Source organism: Leucopleurus acutus (assembly GCF_964270905.1).
Source record: "Leucopleurus acutus genome assembly, chromosome: 8".
Classification (NCBI taxonomy): Eukaryota; Metazoa; Chordata; class Mammalia; order Artiodactyla; family Delphinidae; genus Leucopleurus; species Leucopleurus acutus.
Window position 1 is genome coordinate 59375733 of NC_139151.1, and position 25005 is coordinate 59400737.

The 25005-nt window shown below is 55.7% G+C and overlaps 1 protein-coding gene across 1 annotated transcript in view; it reads left to right on the forward strand.

The window, feature by feature from the left end:
• Positions 1-25005, forward strand: part of PDE2A (phosphodiesterase 2A) — a 64815-nt gene that overhangs the window by 19592 nt on the left and 20218 nt on the right. Inside the window, exons 3-4 of the mRNA XM_082843855.1 lie at positions 14728-14817; positions 18181-18269. Of these exons, the coding sequence (XP_082699981.1) occupies positions 14728-14817; positions 18181-18269 (179 nt within the window). The remainder of the gene's footprint in view (positions 1-14727; positions 14818-18180; positions 18270-25005) is intronic.

The window sequence follows — 25005 nt, forward strand, 5'->3', positions numbered from 1 at the left end:
CCGGGGCTACTCTTCGATGCGGTGCGCGGGCTTCTCATTGCAGTGGCTTCTCTTCTTGTGGAGCACGGGCTCTAGGCACCCCAGCTTCAGTAGTTGTGGCACGCGGGCTTGGTAGTTGTGGCACACGGGCTTACTTGCTCTGTGGCATGTGGGATCTTCCCGAACCAGGGCTCGAACCCATGTCCCCTGTGTTGGCAGGCGGATTCTTAACCACTGCACCACCAGGGAAGCCCCTCATTGTAGTTTTGATTTGCATTCCTTGATTATTAGTGCTGCTGAGCGTCTTTTCATGTGCTTGTTGGCCATTCGTACATCTTTAGAGAAATGTCTATTCAAGGCCTTTGCCCATTTTAAAATCAGGTTGTTTGTTTGCTTTGTGGTTGAGCTGTAGGACTTCTTTATATATTCTGGATACTAACCCCTTATCAGATATATGATTGCAAATATTTTCTCCCATTTTGTAGGTTGCTTTGCTGAAGTATTTTAACACAAATCTCAGACATGATGTCATTTCACCAAAGGTGGATATTTTTAAGGTCAGAAGGTCCTGGATGACGCTGAAATGAGACAGTGCAACACAGAGCCAGCTTGGAACTGTATGTGTAAGGCTGTGTGAGGGTGACACTGGGGACCTTGAGACATTGTGTGTGACGCTGAAGGTGGGCCACCCTGATTGAGGGCAAAAGTGATAGTTTCACTGTGTGTGGCCCCGTGACAGTGATGTGTGACACTGTGGACACTGTGAAGTGATTGTGTGTCACTGAGTATGTGGGACATGCCATATGAAGGTGACAGTGATCGTGTCCCTGTGTGTTGCCCTGAGGTGGTGAGTATGACACAGAGTGGATGCCGCATGGGAATGAGAGGGATTGCGGTGTGTTGTGGTTGACGGGGATGTGTGCGATCATGTCGGATCAGCGCCAGCCTCAGCTGCTGACCGTCAGACAGAGGACAGACATCACAGAGTGGACAAGGAGAAACGCTCGATGGGGACAGAAATGGTGTCTGGGCCCAAGTATGAGCTGGCATGAGGCCTGTTCCTTTCTCTGAACTCTCCAGGAAGGCTTCCTGGAGGCAGGGCGGGAGCTCGGTAGTGGGACGCTGCAGGTACCTGTTAAGCTATGGTGTCAGACCGCCCTGTCTGGCTGTGATATTTAGCAAGTTATTTTATCTCTTGAGCCTCAATTCCCTCAAGTATAAAATAGGGTGGTTGGGAGGATTACGTGAAATGGTGCTTTTAAATGAACACAGTGCCTGGCACTGAGCAAATGCTCAGTGGTCTCTTGGGGAGACCACCCCTCAAATCCGTGTGCCCAGACACCTGGTGTGATGGGAGCGCCAGTGGGTGCACAGAGAGGGTGCACAGAATGAATGATGTGTTCTGTGCCCTCAGCCCTCCCTCTCCCGCCCCTTCTGTCCCCTGCTCGGCATTGTCAGGGCCTCCCCACCCCAGCTTGCTCCCCCCCACTCCTCTCCCTGGCTCCTGCCGTCCTCACCCGCTCTCAGCCTCCAGCCCAGGCTCCTGCAGCCTCATTCAATTAGGCCGATGCAATTTGCTCAAGAAAAAAATGCCATAATTTGGTTAATCACACCAGTAGGGGATCTGGCCCTGGTGGGGTGGGTGGGGATGGGTAGGAGATCCACCCCAGTAGCTGAGAGCACAGATCTGGAAGTGCCTGTCTCTTGGGAGGGACCCACCCCACCCACTCCCTTGGGTTCCATTCTGGAGCCAGAAGAGTCCAGAGTTTGGGTCTTCCCAACTCCAGCCACAGAGATCTTGAGACAAAGGCTTGGAATGACCGGGTTCACTTGTGACCCTGGAGGGTCCCTGGCCCTTTTCCATGCCTCAGTCTCCCTGTCTGACAATGAGAGTGGGGTGGGGGGTAGTCTCTGAGCCTCTGGCCAGCATAGCTGGTCTCTGCATCCCAGATCTGGTCAGTCCCCCCTTATGGCTTCCGTAGGGCCTTCTCTTGGGCTTTGGAAAGGGTGGGGTAGAGGGTGGGTGAAGGGGACAGAACCCTAGGGGGAGTTAGGAGGGGGCAGGTATCCTCAGAGCCTCATCTCTGTCCAGAGTCAGAGACCCTCTAGTGCCAGGCAGCATACCTGGAGCAAGGGCAGGAAGAAAGGGAGCTGGTATTTCTTGGTCACCTGCAGGGCCACAGCTTCTAACCTCGCAGGTTGTACCTTGCTTGCACAGGGCTCCAACAGAGGCAGGGTGGCACTAAAACCCAGCTCATTCTCCCCCACCAATCCTTGCCCCTCAGGCTGCATTTGCCCAGAGGGTTGGGGTCACCTCTTTGTAACTTGCACAGAGGTGGCCTAGCCCCTAGCTGGGAACAGCTTAGGCAGGACCTCATGGTTCCACTTGAGTCTTCCCAGTGGCTCTGGGAGAAGGCACCATTTTATAGATGAGGAAACTGAGCCCAGGGAGGTGAAAAGCTTGTCCAGTGCCACACAGGTGTTGTGTGGCAGGGTAGGGATGTGAGCCCAGGTCTGGCAGAGGTGATGGAGGAGGTGGTGGGGTCCACGGGGCAGGAGAATCAAACCCCCCACAGGCACAGATGCCAACACTCAACCATAAACTCATTCACTTGCTCGGAGACAAAACCAGCCACTGGTGCACTCACAGTTCCACAGACAGCTACACACTTGCTGCACACACCTAGGCTCACACAGACACTGACAACCCACATCACACATGTACGGGCAGCCGTACGTGCAGATGGCTTGTGCACAGATGGTGCCTCAGGGGTGCTCACACATTTACACTTTCACACACATTCTCCCAGAGTCCCAGAACCACATGCTTTCACACAGATATCCTTCTAATAACCCAAGGGCCATATTCTGCTGTGGTTACATGATGGCCTGTAGGGACATGCATCATGGACAACTAATGGGCAGGCCACACATGTGCTTAGGTCTCTAGCAAAGCAGGAGCGGCCTACAAAGTGGGAAAAGAAGTCAGTTGTGATGAGTGTGTTCAGAATTTTGCAATCAGAAAAGTCACACAAATGTGATTTTAATGTTCATTTCCAAGACAAAATTTATATAAGGTCTGGTGAGACTGGGGTACATCCTCATCTTTTTAGGGTTTGGGGGCCTCTAAAGGGCCTGCACAGATTCACAGGCACAACAGTCACGTGAGATCTCCTGGGCTCACATGTTTACCCGGCCCTGGGCTGTGTGTGTGTGTGTGTGTGTGTGTGTGTGTGTGTGTGTACACGCACTCGGTTGCTCCCGGATCCTTGAGATATGAGGATATGAGGAAGGAGAGTAGGAGAAGTTCCAGAGACTCCGGATGTTTGTTCTGTGGCTTCCTGGGCCCTCCAAAGGCAAATGATTTTGGATGCCAGCCTGTCTGCCCGGGCGGGGTGGTGGGCTGGTGGGTTGTGTGAGGAGCCCTGCCTCTGGAGCCCCAGCGAGGGGACCCTGCGTAATGATGCGGTGTGACCGAGGCCCACGGCCAGCTTCCTGTGGACTTGTGGACCCGTCAATGCCCCTCTCTGGGGCTCGGTTCCCCCATCTGAAAAATGGAGGCAGAGAGGAGGTGAGACTAGATGGGCTTTCACCCGGAGACTGAAATGGAGAGACATTCCAGGCCCGGGGTGCAGAAGAGAAAACCAAAGCTGGGGTGGGGAGATGGAGGGGCCAGTAAGGTCCAGGGTTCAGGGCAGGGCGTGGGGCCCCAGAGCCTGCAGTGTCTCCCCAGTGTCCCCTTCCCTGGAGAAGGGCCGCACCTCAGAGCTTTGCTCGGGGCAGCGGTGGCGCGGAGAGGCTCAGCCCTTGTTGATCTGCCAAGGGGAACAGTGGAGGGGAGGTGGGGATGAGAACAGGACCAGGGAGCAGGATAGCACAGCAGGGGTGGGGCACTGGGGCAGACCTGGGCTGAGCCTGGAAGCAGCAGTCCCCAACCTTTTTGGCACCAGGGACCGGTTTCGGTTTCGTGGGAGACAATTCTTCCACGGACGAGGGCGGGGGGAGGATGGTTCAGGCGGTAGTGCGAGTGATGGGGTGCATCGCGGCAGTTGAAGCTTTGCTCACTCGCCCACTACTCACCTCCTGCTGTGTGGCCGGGTTCCTAACAGGCTGCAGCCCAGTACCAGGTCTGCGGCCCCGGGGTTAGGAACCCCTGCCTGGAAGGACAGGAGGGGAGAAGAGAGGACATCTGGTGCAGGAAATGGAAAAGGAGGAGCCAAGGCCTGGAGGTGGGGGGATGAAGGGGTTGGGGGCTTAAGGCTGGAGAGTTGGGAATAGTCTAGAGCGTGGAGCCTGGACCAGGGTGTCAGCAGGAACAGCAGTGGCCTCGTCTGAGGTGCTTCACAAACAACTCCAGCAGGTGCAGGAGCTCAGAGCCTATCCCAGGGCCCTGGGAGCCATGGCAGGCTTCTGCAAGGGAGGAATACAGCACTGCAGCTACGGGTTGGGGGAGGCTCAGAAAGGCCCCCCGCTCTAGGGAACAGAGTGGTTGGGAGCCCAGAGGCAGGGACATGCCTGAGATGAACGCTGCCCAGAAGATTTCTCATTCCAGCCCCCAATACAGTGGGACTATTTTTAGGAACAATTAAAGTGCTCACACATTCCTGCAGGGGCAGGGAGAAGGAAGGGGGGCCAGGAGCCAGTGCAGAGGGAAAGGGTGGACCCCGCTCCTCCCTCCAATTCTGGCTTTGTCCTCGGGACTGGGGAGGCTTGAAGACCCTGGCCAGCCCGGCCTCCCCAGCCCTGTCCCCAGGGTCCCCTCCTGGCTCTTGTGTCTGTCCCTCTGCCTCTGAATCGGTCCTCATCTCTGTCCCAGTCTCTTTCTCAGACTCACCCTCCCTCCCAACCCCCACGCCCCATGCCTGGATTTGGGGAACAGCTGGGATGGGCCAGGCCCTGAAGACAGAGCCAAGTACAGTCATGGGACCCACAGTGAGGCTGTGGGAGAGACACATACCAGAGAAGAACAGACTGAGAGAAAGAAAGACAGATATGGAGAACCCAGGAAGGCTGGGAGGGAAACAGAGAGCTCAGGTCAGAGCCAGGAGAGCCCCATGGCAGTGGCAGCCGCTCTGTCTCCTGCTGTCGGTCTTGTGCTGGAGGAGATGCTCTGCCAGACCTGCCCGCCCTTCACTCCCAGCAGCCCCTCCCCAGGTTAGCCCTTCCTCCCTGCCCTCTGCAGGCCCACACTGACCCTGGGCCAGGCCAGTGCCATCCAGCATTTACCTCCCACTGTGGGTACCATGTCTGGCACAGAGGGAGAGACACGAGGCCCTGTCCCTGGCCTGGAGGAGGGCACCCGGCTCCACCCTGCACCTGAGAGGGGCTCAGCCCATCCGCTGGCCAAGGCAAGGAACTGGAGGGGCCACTAAGACAAACAGTGCATAGCAGGGTGGGAGCCTAGTGTGTCCCGGAGGCCTCTGGACTGGGGCAAAGGCCTCCTGACTCCACGTGAGACCCTGGGCAAGTCCTTTCCTGCCTCTCCTGGTCTTAGTCTACCCTCATCAAGCTGGGGATTTGGCTCCATAGGCCTGGGGCCCTGTAGACTCTGATCCTGTGGGAATTCTCCGGAGGCCTGGGAAGAGGACAAGTGACCCACCCAGGAAGGCTGCCTGGAGGAGCCTTCATGAAAGAAGGTGATAAAGATAGTGTTCCTCTCAGGGAAGAGCCCCTCCTTCCTGACATGCTGTCCCCTACCCAGCCTGCACTGGGAGGTGATCCTGAGGCAGAAGGGCCTCCTGGCCTGCAGAGATGCCTTGGAAAGGTTGCCAAAAGTTCTCAGCACAAGGCACCCTCATACCTTAGGCTCCTCTAAGACAGTCACTGTGCCAGACTTGGGAGACTTTGAGAGGGTGCAGCTGTCTCTCTGGCCTGGGGACCTCTGGGAGTCATGGGGTCCATCCCTCTGCTTAGTAATGGCATATACCCTTCACAGCCCAACAGCCCTGGGCACTCGGAGTCCAGCTATCATTTTATAGCTCAGCAAACACCTCCTGACACCTGTGACAGGCTGCATGATACCGGGGTCCCCAGGAGGAATAGGGCACAACCTCTGCCCTCTAAGAACCCCCAATCTGATCGGGGAGCCAGATGGACAGTAGTGGCAACTCTGCATGCCATGCCATCATGGGGAGCACAGGGCTGTACGAGCCCCTGGGTGGGAGGCTCATTTATTCATTCATTCATGTATCCAGTTGTTCCTTCAGCCATCATTTCCTGAGAGACATTAACTCTTTTCTGATGCTAGTCCACTGGGTCACTCAGCTCCATCCTCCTCTCCAGCTTGGGCCACTGTGCCTGCCTCTCAGAGGCTCCTGGACTTGCTTTGTCCAGCTCCCAGCCCACACTGAAGGCCACGGAGTGGGTGAGGCTGAGGAGGGTTTGAAGACATTAAGAGTCATGGAACCCAGAGCTGGAGGCCAGCCAGGCTCATCAAGTCCTTTCTCATGGCACAGACTCCCTAGCAGGGCCCCTGTCCTTGTTTGCACACCACTGGGGTCGGGGAGCCCACCTCCTTCCTGCCCAGGCTTTTCTTTTGTGGTATGACTGACTCACAGCCAGCTTATACCTGCCAGCCCGCTGTGCCGAACTCTGCCCACACGGGCCCTTGGCCCAGGAATCAAGGGCAGGAGAGGCATCAGGTATTTGGGACAGCAGTGATGAGGGGATGCTACTGATGTGCTGGGGAGGAAGACTGTGGCATCGAGAAGACTGTGGGCGATGGGAGTGGAGGCAGCTATTGGCTCTGCCCTGTGGACGAGGCAGCGGGACGTGGGGAGCTAGGGGAGAAGCCCTGAGCCTGTCCTGGACTCCCCCCGAGACCATCTTCCCCCTCGCACACTGGGCTCTGCCCTTCCTCCCTCTTCCCACTCTGCTGTTCCCTCACCCCATCCTTTCCTCACCCCAGACCCTGTGCTAGGGACCGAGGGGGCCCAGCGAGTCAGGTCCTCGGAGAGCTGACTGTTCATACAATTCCTGCCTTCCCTCCCCAATTCCTTCCCCTTCTCCTTCGTCCAACCCCAAACCTAGCCCTTGAGGAATCCAGGGGGGCCTGGGACAATTGGGAGGGCATTTTGGAGGAGGCAGGAGCTAGAGTAAAAGCTGAGACTGGCTTAGAAATGGTGAGGGTCCCGGAAGGAGCTGTGTGTAAATGTTGGAGGGAAGGAGCCCACAGGATGGGGCCGAGCTCATCGGGGAGGTTGGGGGACGGGGTGGGGGAGCGCCAGGACCGGGCTCAGGTGTATTCTACAGTGCACGTGTCTCCAGTGTGGCTCGGAGGCTGGGGACGCGGCCCTGTTGGAGTAACAACTGAAGCCAGAGTCTGCGAGGGGTGGGGGAGGGGAAAGGGGGGACCCAGAGGAGGGAGGAGAGGAAGAGAAGGAGAGGTAGGAGGAAGGGGGAAAGGCAGGTCCTTCCTTGAGGGCTGGGCCCCTGAGCTCCAAGAAGCCCCTTCCACACACCCCGGCCCCATGTCACCCCACTGTCCCCCCTCGCTCCTTCCAGGACGCCTGCCTCTGCCTTCTCTGGGGACCTTCTCTGAGGAGCCCCCTCGTGCGAGGGAAGTGGCACGGACCTGCTGCCAGAAGCTGGGTCATTCTCACCTGAGCAAGGCCCCGCCCCTTTGATCCTTAGTCTCCTCAGCTCTAAAACGGTGTGGTCAGCACAGGTGCCTCCCAGGGTTGGTAGGAGGATGAGAGAGAGTGTGTGTCGCTGGGTCTCAAAGTGTGGTCCCTGGGGCGGCAGCAGCAGCAGCAGCATCTATGGATGTGTTGGAAATGCAAATTCTTGGCCTCATCCAAGACCTACTGTATCAGAAACTCTGGGGGTAGGGCCAGCAAGCTGGATATTAACAAGCCCTCCAGGGGATTCTGGTGCACAGTCAAGTTTGAGAACCACTGATGGACACCTCTAGCACACAGTAGGTGCTTGAGAAAGGTGCCTTTTCTCCCCCAAAGCCTGATACCCCACTCAAGCAGGGCCCTGACATGTGAGCTTGTCCAACTGTGGCCTGGGTCTCTCTCCTGTCGCTTCCTCAGATCAGGTCTCCCAAGGGTCACCAAGCCTCTTTCCTCTATTTTCCTGCCCCTGGTCCAGCTCAGCCTTGTTGAGGGGAGGTCTGGGGCTGCAAGACCTTAGCACTCCTGGGCGGCTCTTGGCGTATTTAAGGCACCAGTGTCTGTTAGAGGCAGCTCCTGGGCGGGTGGCAGGTCTGGGCCGGCAGGAGGGGAGGGAGGAGATGGGGCTGCCTCTCCTGCTTCCTGGCTGTCTCCTGATTCTATAGGGCCAGACACGCTCTGAGGACAGTGAGAGTCACAGAGTAAGCTTGGGGTGCTCGGGCTCGGCTGGGGTCTGACGCCCAGCCCACAGGGGCTTCTCTGGCCTGAGCCTCCAGGAGGCCTCCTTTGGGAGAGCTCTGCCAGTCACCCCGGCGGAGCAGATGGGCTTACAAGTGCCAGGCACATGCTGGGCTCAGAGACAGATGTGTGCCTTTGCCCTTGAAGGCCCTGTTCTCTGGGAAGAGAAGAGACTGTGTATAATGCCCACCAGAATGGGAGGCAGGAAGCAGAAGAATAGATGGCATCTGCCCTGGCACCCCTGGTTTCTCTCATCATGGCCACTTTCCTGGGTTCCCTTGTCCTGTGGGTGCCTATCTTGGGTCAGGGGCTTTCTCCCCAAGTTTTCAAGGTAACCACTTAGAGGTTTGGGGGAGGAGTGGGCAGGAGAGCCAGGAGTTGGGGGGAGGGGCAGAACCATACAGGAGAGAGAGGGCAGAAGCCATCTGAGAGGAGAGAGGATTTGGAGGTGGGAAAAGGCGTTGAGATTCTTGGAGACGAGACAGGAGAGCAGCCTGTGACAGAGATGGGCGTCAACTGAGGGAAGCATGGAGAAAAGGAGAGAGACGACACACTCGGAGAGATCAGGGAGACAGAGCCTGAGAGAGACACACAGCCCCAGGGGGAAGGAAGGAGGAATAGAGAGGGAGAGGGACTCCAAAGTCCTGGGGGATCTTGAAGGTCCCCCCTTTAGAGAAAAGGACACCAAAGCCCAGAGAGGGAGGGCGCCCGCAACCCCAGGCCACACAGGACCTAGCACAGGCAGAGCTGGGTAAGTCAGTATGTATGGCCAGTCCCGGTAACACAGCTTGTCTTAGGAGGCCCCTGAGTGTTGGGTTTGATGTTACTACCTTCTCCTAGGCCGCCATGGGGGCACTAGGAGGCTTCCCTCCAGAGAGCGAGGGGTGGGCTCTAGGTTCCAGGCAGCGGGGAGAGCAATAGAAGGGTCAGTGGAGGTGGGGAAAGACATAGAGACTCATGGAGACAAGGCAGGAAACTAGCTTGTGACAGTGACACTGACCTTCAAGAAGGCCATCCGTGCCTGTGCTAGTGGCTCCAGAAGGGATAAGGCCAAGGTCTCTGGCTTCATATAATCCATTAAGGAGTTAGAAGTAATTTTGTCCAGACCCTCTCCCCTGTCCAAATGAGTGCAGAAAGGCTGATCCAGCCCCAACGCTGGCTCCAGAGGAGCCCTCACTCAGAACAGGCTCCCCTGTCTTGGTATCTGAGGTGAAAGATTAGTGTGTGGGAGTGGCACTGTCTGTAGTGCTGAGTGGACCCACCTCCAACAATACAGCTGCAGGTAGGGAGCTGGGGAAAGTAGAAAGGCTCCATCCACCCATCCACCCATCCGTCCATCCGTCCATCCGTCCATCCACCCATCCACCCATCCATCCATCCATCCACCCATCCACCCATCCATCCATCCACCCATCCATCCACCCACCCATCCATCCACCCATCCATCCATCCATCCATCCATCCACCCATCCACCCATCCATCCATCCACCCATCCATCCATCCACCCACCCATCCATCCATCCACCCATCCATCCATCCACCCATCCATCCATCCACCCATCCACCCATCCACCCATCCGTCCATCCGTCCATCCGTCCATCCACCCACTCCATCCATCCATCCATCCACCCATCCATCCATCCACCCATCCATCCATCCACCCATCCATCCACCCATCCATCCATCCACCCATCCATCCACCCACCCATCCATCCACCCATCCATCCACCCACCCATCCATCCACCCACCCACCCATCCACCCATCCATCCATCCACCCATCCATCCATCCGCCCATCCGTCCATCCGTCCATCCGTCCATCCGTCCATCCACCCACTCCATCCATCCATCCATCCACCCATCCATCCATCCATCCATCCACCCATCCATCCATCCATCCACCCACTCCATCCACCCATCCACCCATCCACCCATCCACCCATCCGTCCATCCACCCATCCGTCCATCCGTCCATCCGTCCATCCGTCCATCCGTCCATCCGTCCATCCATCCGTCCATCCACCCATCCATCCATCCATCCATCCACCCACCCACTCCATCCACCCATCCATCCATCCACCCATCCGTCCATCCACCCATCCGTCCATCCGTCCATCCGTCCATCCGTCCATCCATCCGTCCATCCGTCCATCCGTCCATCCATCCGTCCATCCGTCCATCCACCCATCCATCCATCCATCCATCCACCCATCCATCCATCCACCCATCCACCCATCCACCCATCCACCCATCCATCCATCCACCCATCCACCCATCCATCCATCCACCCATCCATCCATCCACCCACTCCATCCACCCACTCCATCCACCCATCCATCCATCCACCCATCCATCCATCCATCCATCCATTCATCCATCCATCCATCCACCCATCCATCCATCCATCCATCCATTCATTCATCCATCCACCCATCCATCCATCCACCCATCCATCCATCCACCCATCCATCCATCCACCCACCCATCCATCCGTCCATCCACCCACTCCATCCATCCACCCATCCATCCATCCACCCATCCATCCATCCACCCATCCATCCATCCATCCATCCATTCATTCACATATCCATCCACCCATCCTCACTGAACTAAAACACAAAATCATAGAACTATATGTTGCAAGCTGGAAGGACCCATTTTTAATAATGAGGAACCTGAGGCTCAGAAGAGGAAAGGGCCTACCAAGGCCACACAGAGCTTCCATAGTCAGTCCGGGACAGGACTGGAAATCGCTGCGCTTTTCTACACACCACAGATTCTCCTCTGGAGTCTGGGATTGCTGGTTGTTTTGCAATATTTATACTGATGGCTGTTCAGGAAAGCTGCAAAAGCAGGAAACGTGACCTCTGTCGCCTCACCCTGAGCCTGGCTGTGTGTGTGTGAGTGTGTTTGCATGTGCGTGTGTGTACATGCCTAAGTGCATATTTGTGTGTGCATTGTATATAGGGTTGCGTTTTTATCCGTGTGTGTGCGTGTTTGTGTGAGGGTGTGTGCATGGCAGTATGTATATGTATGACATGTGTAGACGTTCGTGAGAACAGGTATGGCTCTGTTTGTACTTTTCCTTTCCTCATCTTTTTAAGATTTCTGGGGTTTTAACCTCTGACTTGAGCCTTGTTAGTCCCCATCTGGGCCTCCAAATTGGGAATTTCCCTACTTCCCATTCTCAGCTGCTCCCCATTGATTCTCCTTTCACTGGGGCAGCCACTCTGTCCTCTGAGCCCCCCCTTGGACTTTGGAATTTGAGCTATTTCCTCCCTGAGTTGATGCAGGAGGTGAAGTTGCTTTGAGATCAGAGAAGATTCAAGGAGAAGTTGGCATGTGAGTGAGTCTTAAAGGCCAGGTATGAAGTGGCCTTTCCCAGCTGTGGTTCCTGCACTCAACACACCCCATCCTGGGGCAGGCAGGGCAGGGCCAGGAGGTGGGTGGACAGAAGGATGCCAGGCAGAGAGCTCCGGGCTTCATGGGCCATGTCTGCATCCAGTCCACTCAGGACCCCTCCCCGCTGCTGCCCCAACTCTCCCAAAGTTTCCTTTCCCATTCCCCCCCTCACTGCCATTATCCTGCCCTCTGCCTGAGGAGTCACAGAAAACTGACCAATCCAAGCAAAGGCCAGACAGGCACCCACCAATTCCAGTAAAGGACAGTTCAGGGCGTTCCCCAATCCAAGTAAAGGGCAGGTCGAGGAGCCACCAATCAGAACAAAGGACAAACTATTCTCTCTAAGCTCCCTGAGGAGGGAGCTGGGGGTCGGTGCAGAGCAGAAGCAAGAGAGAGGCTGGAGATCCAGAGTCGTGGGTTCTGGACCTGGCTCTGCCCTGACTGGCTGGCTGACCACAGATGGGGCATTGCTTCTTTTTGAGCCTCAGTTTCTTCATCTGTCAAGTGGGGACACTTAGCTGTCCCAAGTCTATGGCTTTGAGAAATGTCTATCCCTACATGAGAGTTTACTCCATCACCTTGGCCCCTCTTCTCCAACTTCCACACTATACACATAAACTCCACTGGAGGGCAGGGCCCCTCAGGGCTTAGCTTGTCCATCCCCACTGTCTCCAGGCAGGAACAGACCTAAACCAGCACCACCTCTGGAGCCAAGCCCTGGGAACCCCAGTCTGAGGAGCCTGGGTTGACAGATTTTAGTTGGGGATTATTTGGGGCATCAGCTCTTCCTCCCTGCTTTAGTCTGCAGAATTGACCTCGAAAGGCCACAATAGCCCATGTGTATACTGTGCGTGCAGGTGTTGCTGAGTCCTGGCCTTGTGACTCCATAAGGAAGTAGCTGCACCTGTGTGAACCTGTACGTGTACCTGGAGGGTGTCTGAAGGCAGGCTGGGGTATTTCTGAGAGGACGTGAAGGCTTGTGGCTGTGTGGCTGGGTATGTGTGGTGCTGAGGGTGTGTGAACTGTGATGAGGAGTGCCTGAGGGTCAAAGGAGAATTGATCCAATTTGGGGATTGTATTGTTTGCAATGCGCAACTTCTGATGTCCTAGGATGGAGACACATCTTTATGACCAAAATGTATCTTCACTTGAGCAGTGAGGGGGATAAAGGAGGAGTTGGGGGTTCAAGAAAGCAATGCCAAGTGAGCATTTGGGGGAGACAGCCCATTACTGCCCCCCATCCTGCAACACAGGACTGGGTGGGAGTGGGAGGTGGCGTAGGGGAGGAAATTGAAGCCAAGAAGATGCAAGGTGAAATCTGGAGCTGAAGCTTGGACCCTAGGCTTCATCTGGACCCCAGTGCAGGACTCCCCTCTGTAGCCACTCTGAAAAATGGGCATCTAGCCATTTTTGCATACCCCCAGGTATGGGGAGCTCACTTCCTCTCTCCTGGTGGCCTCTGCCTGTGCAGCGTGGCTCTGCCTAGAAGAAGTTCTTTCATCGTACTGGGCCAAGGCCAGCCTCCTGTGAAATCCTATGGGTCTCCAGGCTGTCTCCAGGACCACAGAGTCCAGTCCCCCTGCCCAGGAAAGCCTGAGATATTGGAGTCAAATACTGAGACCCCTGGGTTCTGCTCTGCTGCAGGCTAGGCACCCCTAGACTCTCCAAGCTTAGTGACATGCAGGACTTGATTTCCAGTTCCCTCCTTACATGGGTCACCTCCTCTGAATGAGTCTCATCTTGTCCTTACCTGGGACACAATGCACTGGGGATGATTGAATCAGTGGAGGAACTCTCATCTTCTCTATTTAGGTTAATGGATCTTTATTAATACGGCTGGCAGTTTCAGCATTTTAATGTATTACCAGCCACATTTACACTACGGGCTCATGCTGAGCCTGTGGTCCACTAAGACCCTCAATCTCATATCACTTTCACAAGAATGGGGCCACGCCATGTGTCCTGCATCCTACAGTTAGTTAATCACTTTGCTTTATGAACTCAGCCATCCACAAGGAAACCATCAGAAAGAACTTCCAGGGGCTAGTGGGGAAGGCATAGCTGAGTGGATGGTATGAGTCACAGTTCTGCCTTGGCCCTGGATCCTCTGTTCCATTACCTTTCTCTTTGATCCCCATGGTTCTGGCCAAGTTAATAGAGCGAGAAGCAGGGACCTTTCTTGTCTCTGTTCCGGCTCTCCAAGGACGGGGACTGTTCCTGGGACGGGAAGGCTGTGAGGCAGTCAAGGCTGATCTCTCCTTCTCCTCCTATCTTGCCAGGGGCTGGCCCGTGTTTCTCGCATCTTGTGGGCTCATGCACCCCTTGGATTCTTGCTACTCCCAGCCCCTCACTAGGCTGACAAACGAGACTGTGTGAACCACCTCCCTCCTCAGGAAACTGAGTGGGACTCAGATTCAGCAAATGTTTAGCTGAGCACCTATGTGTGTGGGCACCCTGTGAGGCACTTCTAGGACTCAGTTTCATTTTATCTTCACATTAGCCTGTAGGGGGAGATAGCCTCAGTTGCCCCCGATTTACAGATAGAAGACTGAGGCTCAGTGACTTGACCAAGATGCCCACTGCTAATAAATAGTGGAGCTAGGATTCAAATGTGGGGTTTTTTGTTTGCTTGTTTTGCTTTGTATTAATGTGGAAGCTTGTACTTTCCCTGCTTTCCTGAGTTGTCCTTGTCTGAAGGACAAGAGACCTGGGGTCTAGTCTAGACTTGACCTCTTGACTCACTGTGAGTTCTTTGCTAAGTCCCTGGCCCTTCTCTGAGCCCCAGTCTCCCCATCTGTAAGATGAGGGGACTTGGACATTCTAGGGCCTTAAGACTGGTTGGATTCTGAGATCCTAAGATCCTGGGATTCAAGTGTCTGCAAGCCTTGGGCTCTGGTTTAAGCTGGGGATTTGTGTTCCCAGCCACCTGGGTAGGGGGGTTGCCCTGGCCTGCCTGGAAAAGGCCCTCACTGCCCTTTCCTCTCTTTCAGGATGCTTTGCTGAGCCTGGGCTCCGTCATCGACATTGCAGGCTTGCAATGGGCTGTCAAAGAGGCCCTGTCAGCTGTGCTGCCCAGAGTGGTAGGTACCTTGTCCCACGCTTCCCCTGCCCCCCTAAACCTTTGTCCAGCTCCTTGCTGTACCTACAGGGTTGAGAAGGAAAGAAGAAGCAGGGCCCCCCTCCCCCCGTGAAGGGTTTGGGTGAGTGTTCTGAGAGGGCTTCCTGGAGGAGGAGGACTGAAGCTAAGCCCCCAAAATGAACTTATATAGGAATCCTGGAATGTCTGGGACAGAAAGAGCTTTAGAGCTTAATTGGAAAGATCATGTCTCAGATAATGGAATGGATTCACCTAGGATAATAGCTAGGACATAGTGGAGTCAGGTGGGCTTTGGAATATGTACAGCAGGAAGGATTGAAAGTAGACATGCAGAACTTCCTTGATGCCAGGTCTGGGAGGTGCTGAAATGGGGCTCAGCCTAGATGAATGGATCTGTGCCAAGTTAAAGTGTCCTGTCTGGAGTCAGGAGGCCGGACAAGGTGTCTTCTAGAAACCTTTAAGCTTCTCTCTGACCCATCCCAACACCACAGATGAGGTTGCAGACTGGGGGAGACTGTGACCCTCTTCAACTGCCCCAGGCCACTCCCCAACCTGGCTCCAGTGGCCACTGTCCATCCCTTAGGCAGTAGCATGGATAAACTGGCCCTCAAGACCCAAAGGAGAAGTGTCTCAGCTGTGCCAGATAGAGGGAAGCAGGGACTGTCAGTCCAGGGAGGGAGGCTCTGACTTACCCTAAGGCACATGGAAGACTTCATAGAGGAGGAGATGCCTAAACTGAGTCCTCATAGCCTAGAATGTCCCCTCCCCTACTCTAGACATCAGCCACCAGCAGAGCCCATTGTATCTGAATCTGCTGGATGGATGAACCACCCGAGGCCCAGAGAGGGAGGGCACTTCCCCCAAGGTCACACAGCATGACAGGAACAAATGGGGCTTGGCACCTAAGCACCCCCATCCCCTTTCCTCAGCTCTGCCTTTTCAAAACCTCCTGGAAGTTCAGAGCCCAGGAGGAGGGCTAATGAGTGAGCTTTATTGATTGTGAAATTGGTAGGAAGTGGGTGGTATGTTGGCTCCCAAAATAAATCCTCCCAGAGATGGGACTGAGGCAACATCTGGCCTGGGGTGGAGAAACATCTGGAAAAGAGGAGGTGGGGAGGATGGCAGGTCAGCGTCCGCGAGGCTGCGCTGGGAGTGGGGAGGAGGATGTGACTGGCCTAGTCTTCACAGGCAGGATGCCTGGTGGTTGTGCCAGCACAGACGCCCTGTACTGGATTAATCGTATCCCCAAAGCTGGGGGTTGGGAAGACAGCTGTGGTCCAGGTGACTAGGTTCCTGGGACAGTGGGAAATGTCTGCCTCGGCCCTCCCCGGAGACCTGTACGAGCTGGGGAAGCCCTGACTTTGCAGAGCCCTGCTGCCTTGATTGCATGGAAGGGCTCAGCCCTCCAAAAAGGGGTGGGGAGATAGGAGGTCTGCTCTACCCCTAGGGAGGGGTGAGGAGATGGGGGAGGGGTCTCCCTACCCCCCCCCAACCCCCAGGGAGGGGAGTTGCTGGCACCTGGCTCCCTCATCAGCACCCATTGTGGCAGGCAGCCGCAAATGCAGATGGTGCTGATGTGTCTGAAATGGTTCCCTCCTTCTCTGCAATAAACTCAGCTAATTTTAACCCAGAGGGCTGTGAGGAAGGGAGTGGGAGGCTCCTTCCTGCCTCCCCACCCTCAGGTTGCCCACCGCTCTCTCTGCCAGGGCAGGACTCTCTGTGTGACCCTGGGTGCTGGGTAGTGTCTTAACCTCTTTGGGAGGCCAAATTCTTCAGGCCCCTCCCAGGCTGCTTAAAGAAGAAGGAGGCTGGAGACAGATGAGGCTTGGGTGGCTTCCTTCCCACTGATTTCTTCATCCCTGAGCTCCTCAGCTAGACCCTCACCCAGGAGGACAGAGGGGCTCCAGGTCTTCCTGTGTCTGCCCTTCTCACTCTCCTCAGGCCCTATCATTTCCGGCCCACGCCACCACTAAGCTTGGCTCAGATTCTCTTGAAGTGAGACTGGGATATCTCCTGGAGGTTGGGAGAGGGTGAGGGGCTGGCTGGGGACAGCCACAGGCAACAAGAGTGTCTGACCGGATTGTGGACTGTCACAGTGGTGAAAGGCAACTGCTTCTGCTGAGAAGGATTCCACACTTACTGAGGGTGGGCCTTTAACATTTAGCTGCAATGTCACCTCCTCCAGAAGCCCTCCCTGATACAGTTAGCAGAGAGGAGAGCTCTCCATTCTCCCACTGAGAAAACAACACCTCTCAGCATACTTAGCTGGGCACAGGGGTGCCCCCTCGACGGGGTGTAGGCTCTGTTGAGCCTCTGGGTCTCCCTTATCACCTGCAATGCGGGCAGTGGAGACGCTCTGCAGGTTGTGTTGGTTGTGGGTACCTAAGTGTAGCCAGTCCTGCTTGGAGGGAATGTGGCTTTTCTCCTGTGGGTCAGTGAGGGCAAGTGCTTCTGCCAGGACATGGTCTGGAACTGAAGGCAGGGCTGCTCTGGGCCCTTGGGGAGGGTGGATTGACAAGCTGCAGACTTGACATTCTTCGACCAGAGCTTTGATCTCACTCTGGGGAGTGATCATTCCAAGGTACAAATCACCTCCTGTCTCACAGGGCTCACCAGCCCCTCCCTCCCCAGCAGCAGCCCCTCCCCCTAACACCCTCCCCCAGCTCCCTTCCAGCTCAGCACTGGCTGACCCCAAGCCCACCTCCTGTGCCCCCTGCCCCCACCATCAGGTCTGTCAATGCTTTGGGCCCTTTACACTTACATACCTATTACTCGGCCCAGAAGCCATTCTTCTGTGCCTCACCCACTCCCTGAATGTGTCTAATTCCCACTCCAGTTACAACTTTAAAGTCACTCCCTCCAGGAAGTCCTCCTGGCTTGGGTCATAGTTTGTGATTTCTTGTAGAGTTGTTTGTGTATCTGAGGTAGGAGGGAAGCTTCCAGGGTGTTCCGAGCCTCTCCTGCAGTACGGCCCTGAGTGGACACTCAGTTATTGTTTGCTGAGGCTGGAGACTTGGCAGGGAGACATCTCAGGGCTGTGGGGTTGGGGCGATTTGTCTGTACCGTCAGCCCTTCAGACCCTCCCCAGCGCCTTGGATGTGGGGTGATAGGTAAGGAAAGCCGGCAGGGTGATGGGTCACTGCCTGCCCAGAACCCTTCCAAGAGGAGAGAGTGAGGTGCTGAGGTCATAAGGGAGCCTTCCTACCCTGACTGCACTTAGGATCACCTGGGGAGTAAAGACAGACAAACAGATGCCCGTGACCTTGTCATCCAGACCCGTGTCAGGCTGGGACTGGGCAGCTGGGAGGGCTTCTCCTCAGGATCTCATGAGTGCCTTCTGTCCTAGGAGACTGTCTACACCTACCTGCTGGATGGGGAATCCCGGCTGGTGTGTGAGGAGCCCCCCCATGAGCTGCCCCAGGAGGGGAAAGTACGGTGAGCTGTTCTCCACCCATTGCCCTCTCACACAGTCAAGGGTGACCACAAGGTCTGGTCTGACCCTCCCCATCTGACCTTGACCTCAGCCTCCCTGCCAGGTGGGGTTCCAGTGGCCGGGTCCACTGTCTTCTCTTGTGTTGTGTTGGGGGAGTGGATGGCACAGGGGAAGCACCAAGTGGTAGGCTTTCTCCTGGAGAGCTGTTCTAAATCGCTGTAGCCTCCTCAGAGCAAGTCTCAGAAGATCGGGGCTACAGTTTATCAGTTAGAACCCCAGCAGGCTACGAGAACTGCCTGGCAGGTTCTCACAGGATCACAGAATTCGGAACCACAGAATGCTGGCCCCACATGGTGTCAACTCTGAGAATAGGGAGATCAGAAGCAGTGTCCCGCTGTGGGTTCTGAGCCCAACCGCTTGGGTTCAAATCCCAGCTCCCATTTACTACCTAGGGCAAGGTACTCAGCCTCCCTGTGTCCTGATTTTCTTGCTTGTAAAATGGCAGTAATAATAGTACTTACCTCATAGTACTATTATGGGACGATTCTTGTGATGATTAAATGAGTTTAACACATGTAATGCACTTAAAACTGTATGCATAATGAATGCTAAATGTCTGTTTTTATTTTCATTATGGTAGAACATTGGAATCACAGACTTTAGGAACATGGGCTCAGCACCCTATGGTCCCTTGATACCTCTGAGCTCACTGAATTCGGCCTCCCTGTTTTCCAGATGGGCAAACATCGTGAGACGTGTCCAATGCCACATACCTGGTGTGAGGCAGAGCCAGGTCTGGGACACAGTCTCCTGGCTCCTGGCTGTCTAGGGGACAGTGAAGGGAAGTGGAGCTTGTCCGATGAGAAAGTGTTGACGGGCAGGGGTGCTGGTCCAGAGGGGGGCAGGCCGTGGAGGACATGGGCACTGCCTTCTAAGCACCTCAGGGCCATTGTGGGCCCAGAGAGCACAGGGTCAGGAGCTGAGGGCTGAGTAGACACTAGCGGGGGTGTTACCAGAAGGCAGCTCTCCACTCCAACAGGCCAAGCAGTCAGGGATGTGGCTTTTTCAGGTAGTAGCTGAGGCTGGCAAGATACTCACCTTTCACAGAGGCCATGGAGAGATTGCCAGAGGTCCTGATGCTGGGAATGCTGGTAGTCCTGAGGCCCCTCCTGGCACTCGGAACCCTGGATTCCTTGACGCTAATTCTCTCCTCTGGCGCTTCCCCATGGAAGGGGCTGGCTCCCCTCCAATAGCTCTGAGCCTTCCCACCTCCTGTTCTCCCATTCAATTCCCTCATGGGGTGGGTGGTGGGTGATACTGTCCCCTTCAGCATCTCCTGACAACTCCTCCCCTTGAGGACAGTGTGAACCAAGCCAGCCGTGCCCCTCTCTGGCCTCTAGTGTCCCATCTATAAGACAGCAGGATAGGGCTGGGAGGTCTTTGGAAACTTAAGGGAAAAAAATGCTAGAATGTTCCTTCTGAGCCTTCCCTAATTAGCCCCTAATCCTCAAGAACTTTGCTTAATATGAGTTTGCCCGATCCAGGAAGTTTCGTCAAAGCAGCCTGGGAAGGCTCTTTTGGGAGAGGGATGCAGGATCGTGGGCTCAGGAGGCAAGAGGTGAGCATCCTTCAGGGTTTGCTCTGCTCCTGAGCCTGTGATGCTCCCCGTAGGCTTTCTACTGTGAGCTGGGGACGGGATGGAGGTTGGTGGGGGGGTGCCGCCTGCGGTCCAGGCATCTTTGAGGGGGCTCAGATCCTCTGCGTCAGCAGCCCTTTCAGTATCCCCGCCCCCAGCCACCTCGGATTCAGTAAAGCCTTTGGAAAAGGTACAAAAAAAAAAAGCAATTAAAAGTGAATGTTCCAATGCAATTAGCCCAGCGTTGAGTGGAAATGGGGAGGCCGGCTGGGAGATTGGGCTCAGAAATCCCAGGAGGCCGAGGAGGTGAGGCAGGTGAGGGGGCAAGAGGGGTGAGGCAGTGGGACGTCCCACCAGCAAGCATTGGGGGTGAAGGTTCAGGGCAGCCTCTCTTCTGAAATCTGTGCTCTGCCCACCCGCACACCCACCGTGTGTCAGTGCTGAGCCCACCTCCCCGGCTCAGGCTGAGACCGAGGTTTGTGGAAGAGGCAAGAGCACTTGAATGGCAGTCAGACAGGCCTGGATTCTAGCCCGGCCCCATCCCTGCCCCACTGTATCCCCTTCCAAACCTGTTCTCTTATCTATGGAGTGGAGCTAACAGTGGGCCATGTCTATTAGCTTAATGAGATCATAGCTGCCCAGGGCTTAGCCCCATGCCAGCACACAGTAGGAGCTTAATGATTGCTGACTGCCCTCCACCCCCAAGTCCCAACACATGTACTCATTGGGTGACCTTGAGAAAATTACTTCCCTACCAGGGTCCTTCCAGAGGTGACCTCTGTGGCTCTGGCCCCATCAGGAGAGCAGGCAGCAGCCCCAGGCTGAGGTGGAGCCTGAGCTCCGGCCATGCCCAGTGGAGGGGGCACTCCTCCAGGCAGCCCTGGAGGGCCGGCAGCAGGTGTGAAGTAGAGGTGGATCATAAAGACAGATAAGGGCCCAGGGTGGTGTGGGGAGGCCCCATTAGCTACCCAGCCTCTCCTGCCACTGCCCCGTACCCCTCCGTGGGCTCACGGATGCCGTTTCACCCCCCAGTGTGTTTTAGATTCCCTGCTTAGGCTCGTGCTCTTTCCTCCCCTGCAAAGTCCTTCCCTGTACCTTTTCCATCTCTACCAGCCCATTTCCCTTCTCTGCCACGGCCCAGCCAGAGGGCTGCTAGGAGGCCTGCTCTGTAGATCCTCGGCACTAAGGAGGATCCAGTTTTCAGAAAAGGTGTCTGGGTCTTGGTAGCCTCCCTCAGGGATGGGTTTGTCCACGAGAAGAACCCTGGGCTGGGAGCTGGGACAACATGGCTGCAATCACAATCTCATGCACTCTCTCTGGGCCTCAGTCTACGCTTCTGTGTGGTGATAAGATGGGACAGTGTGATGTCTGAGGGATGGTCCCACTATGAACCCTGAGGGCTGCAAGGGGGCTTCAGGGCTGGAGGGAGAGAATCGTGGAGGGCTGCCTGGGTGAGAGGCTTCCTGGAAGCCTTCGCCTCACTCTTCTTGCTGCCCCAATCTCCCAGCCTATTGCAGTCCCCAGCCCTGCCGCCTTCCTCTTCTCATTGTGTCTCCTGCCATCTTAAAGCCTCTGATTATTTGCTGCTGAGTGCAGTGAAATCTGGGGCCTTTCAGGCTGCAACGGAGATACCGCCCACACCGGCCCCAGCTGTTTGTCTCCTTCTGCTACCATTTGGGGGGCCCAGGGCCCAACCTCGAGAAATTTCTTCCTCAGAGCTGACCTGGTCACCAATCACTGCAGAATCTGTCTGTCCCTCTGATTTGTCTCAAGGGACACAGAGAACAGTCTTTTCCCATCTCTGGAGTCTCACATTCTGGGAGAGGGAGAGGGAGAGAGAGAGGAGGGTCCGGGGTCCTGGCCCGAATCATAATTTGTCTCCAAGAGAGATGAAACGGTGAGAGTGAGGTTGAGGCCCCCGGAGAGGGGGGCGGCTCAGTCAAGGGGAGGGGGCCTCACCTAAGAAGGGGTTCAGAGGAGTGGAAGAGGGCCTGGCAGTCTTTCCAGGCCATTGGCTCTACTCTCCACTAAGCAAATAGTTGTTAAAGGGACGGAACTGTCATAAAGTCCACACCCGTTCCTCTCCTCACTTTGTGCCCATCTGTCTTTATCTTCACTGGGGCAGCCACGACCACCCAGGCACCCAGGGCTGAGTCACTAGCCTTCAGTCTGGGGAGCGGGCCCTGGGCTTTGGCTGGGCCGACCCCAGCATCGAGGTTCACCCCCCAACATCAGCCTGGCAGGGGAGGGGGCCTCCAGGAGGGGAGAGGAGGCAGAGCAGGGGCTCTGAGTTGAAGAGAAGTCATAGGGGATGTGAGCAGTAGATGATGTCCCCAGCCCCAACTGGGTGGGGGAGACACAGCCTTGGAGTCCCCTCCCCCTTCCGATATCTTTGAAACCTCTAGGGGGACAGCAGTTCTGGGAAGGGTGAGGCAGAGGAAAAGGGCTCATATAGGAGTGGGTTGAGGTGAGCATGGCCTGGTGCCAGGGTGTGGGGACTCCTGAGGATGGAGGATCCTTGGAGGCCCCAGTGCTTGGTGGAAGATCAGACCCAGTCAAGGTTGACCTGCCCCAGCCCAGCCTCTCCTCTGCTGTCCAGGGACCGCTGAGACTACGGGGCCCTCACTGAGACCCGGTTTCTGTCTCTCAGATTCTCCCTCTCCAGTGAGAGCTTTACTCAGCAGCCAGCACGATCAGCCTGAAACTGAAGCTGACCTTCACCTTTTCCTGCTCAAGTCCCTCTCAGGGCTCCCACTGTTCTCGGGATCAAGCCCAGCTCCTCAGGGCCCTGGCTGTCTCCAGCCTTGTTCCCTGTTGTCTGGCCACAGCAGCCTCCTTGCTGTTGGATCATCCAGCAGACACACATTCTTTCTTTCCTCTGAGCCTTTGCCCATGTAGTTCCCTCTGCCTGCACATCCTTTCCTGTCTGCTTTGCTTGTCCTCTAGGACTCAACTCAGGCATCTCCTCCTCCAGGAAGCCTTCCCTGACCCCACTTCTGTCTTGCACCTGGATAGGCTGGGGCCCACTCTTCCTTCCTTTCTCAGAGCCCTTGTCCCTGCACTCGAGTGTGGGTCTGTACATCATTCCCCGCACGACACCACTCCTCCTCTTCTTAGTCCTCAGTAAGGAACCTGACCCAGGAGGACTCTGGAATAAATAACCACTCTGTGGAATGACTTTAAGTAGAATGTTCCCATAAGTATTTTAGTTGAGAACACTTGCCCTGGCTCTGGTTGGGGGGAATGGATTTAAGGGACCCGACAGGAGGCAGGAGGCGAGGGGAGAGGCTGCTGCAGGTTCAGGGGAGAGGTATCTCTGTTTGAGCTGGGCAGTGGCTTGGGAATGGAGAGCAGGGGACAGTTATGAGAGATGCATGGGAGGTGACTCATCATTGGATGGGGGAGGTGAGAAGAGGGAGGCAGCTAGGACACTTTGTGGACAAGCCGCAGGGGACCCGGTGGATGCTTGTGCTACTTCGGGGGAAGTGGTGGAGACGATAAGTTCCAGTCGGGCCTTGGGGCCTCTGGCAACTTCAGGGACGCCCAGGGCAGGCCTCCAGGAGGCCTTTGGGTATCTGGGGTCTAGAGCTTAAGAGATGGGGGGGCTGGAGAGTCATGAGGCCATGAGCACAGAGGAGTTCTGTGCAGAAGAGAAGAAAGGCTGAGGGCAATTCCTTCATCAGGGTACCGGGAGGAGGAGGGGAGAGGCCAAGGCAGCCCACGGTCTGGGGGTGGGAAGAGAGGAGTCAAGGGTTAGTGAGATGTAGCTGCAGCGCTTACTGACCAGCAGCGCAGGGACCAGCGCCACCTTGTGGCTGCCCAGTAACCAGATTGTCCAAGGCCAAGTGACTGGGTGGGGTCCACTAGAAGGGGTTTGGCTGAAGGTCAATAAGGCCAGCCCCCTGCCTCCACGAAGCCCCAGCCTTTATCGACTTAGTCACCAGGAAATGTGGCTGCTGTTGCCTCCTGCCACCCTAGCTCCCTATTCCTTCCTAGGGTGATTGGCACAGTTGGACAGCTCAGAACTGGAGCCCAGCCCTCCAGGAGCCTAAAGGTTTAGGTGTGAGGGCTGGAAGGTGGGAGACACCTCTGGTTATTGTAGATTCTGAACCAAGGAGCCAGGAGTGAACCAGCTGGGTTCAGAAGGTTGCGTGACCTTGACTGAGGCATTCAACCTCTTTGGTCCTCGATTTCTCTAGCTGCTGTGACCTCCTGATCTGGTGACTTGCAGGCTGTCCCCTCTCTTTTCCTCACTTGACCTTAGCTGGGCTACCCTGAGTGACCCCACATGCACACACCAGAGTCCTAGGCCCCCAAGCCTCTCTTCTCTCCAGGCCAGGCAGTTCCTACAAACACAATTAAGTGGAGGCAGCATGAGGGATGAAGAACCCAGGACAATTAATCATTAGGGAGTGGCATTTGGTGAAAAATCAGGCGCTTAATTAAGCAGGAAGAGCCAGAGGCGGGGATGGGGTGGGAGTGGGGGTGGGATGTGTGGTGAGACCAGAGAGAAACTCATTCTTCTTCCTACTGCAGCCTCCCCTGTCTCAGTTCCCACCTCCCCCTGCCCCCCCATCACACCTACGCCCTTTGCCTCCTCGACATTCATGCCAGTCCCTGTTGGAGGCTCAACCCCCTCAGGTCTTTAGGAAGACTCAAGTGTACTGTTCAGGAGTATGGGCTCTGGTGCCAAATGCCTGGGTTCAAATCCTGGCTCTACCACTTACTAGCTGTGGGACCTTGGACAGGTTACTTAACCACTCAGCACCCTAGTTTCTCCAGCTGAAAAATGGAAATGATGGTAATATTGAATCCACAGGATCACTGCGAATTCTGAGTTCATCTGTGTAAGTTGCTTGGACGTGCATTGCCCAGTAAACTCCTGGAGTCCCCTTCCTGTGCTGCCACGAAAAGTTGCTCCAAAGTGCTTTTCTGAGGATGCTGATGCTTAGGAGTCTACGCCCTTCACCCTAGTTCTCCCTGGGGGGCTCAGAGAGGTTAGGTCACTTGCCCAAGATCACGTAGTAGCTGTGGCAGGATTTAACCCGGACAGCCTAGCTCTGAGCCTTGGCTTTACTTGCTCTGGGGGATTTGTGAGAGAT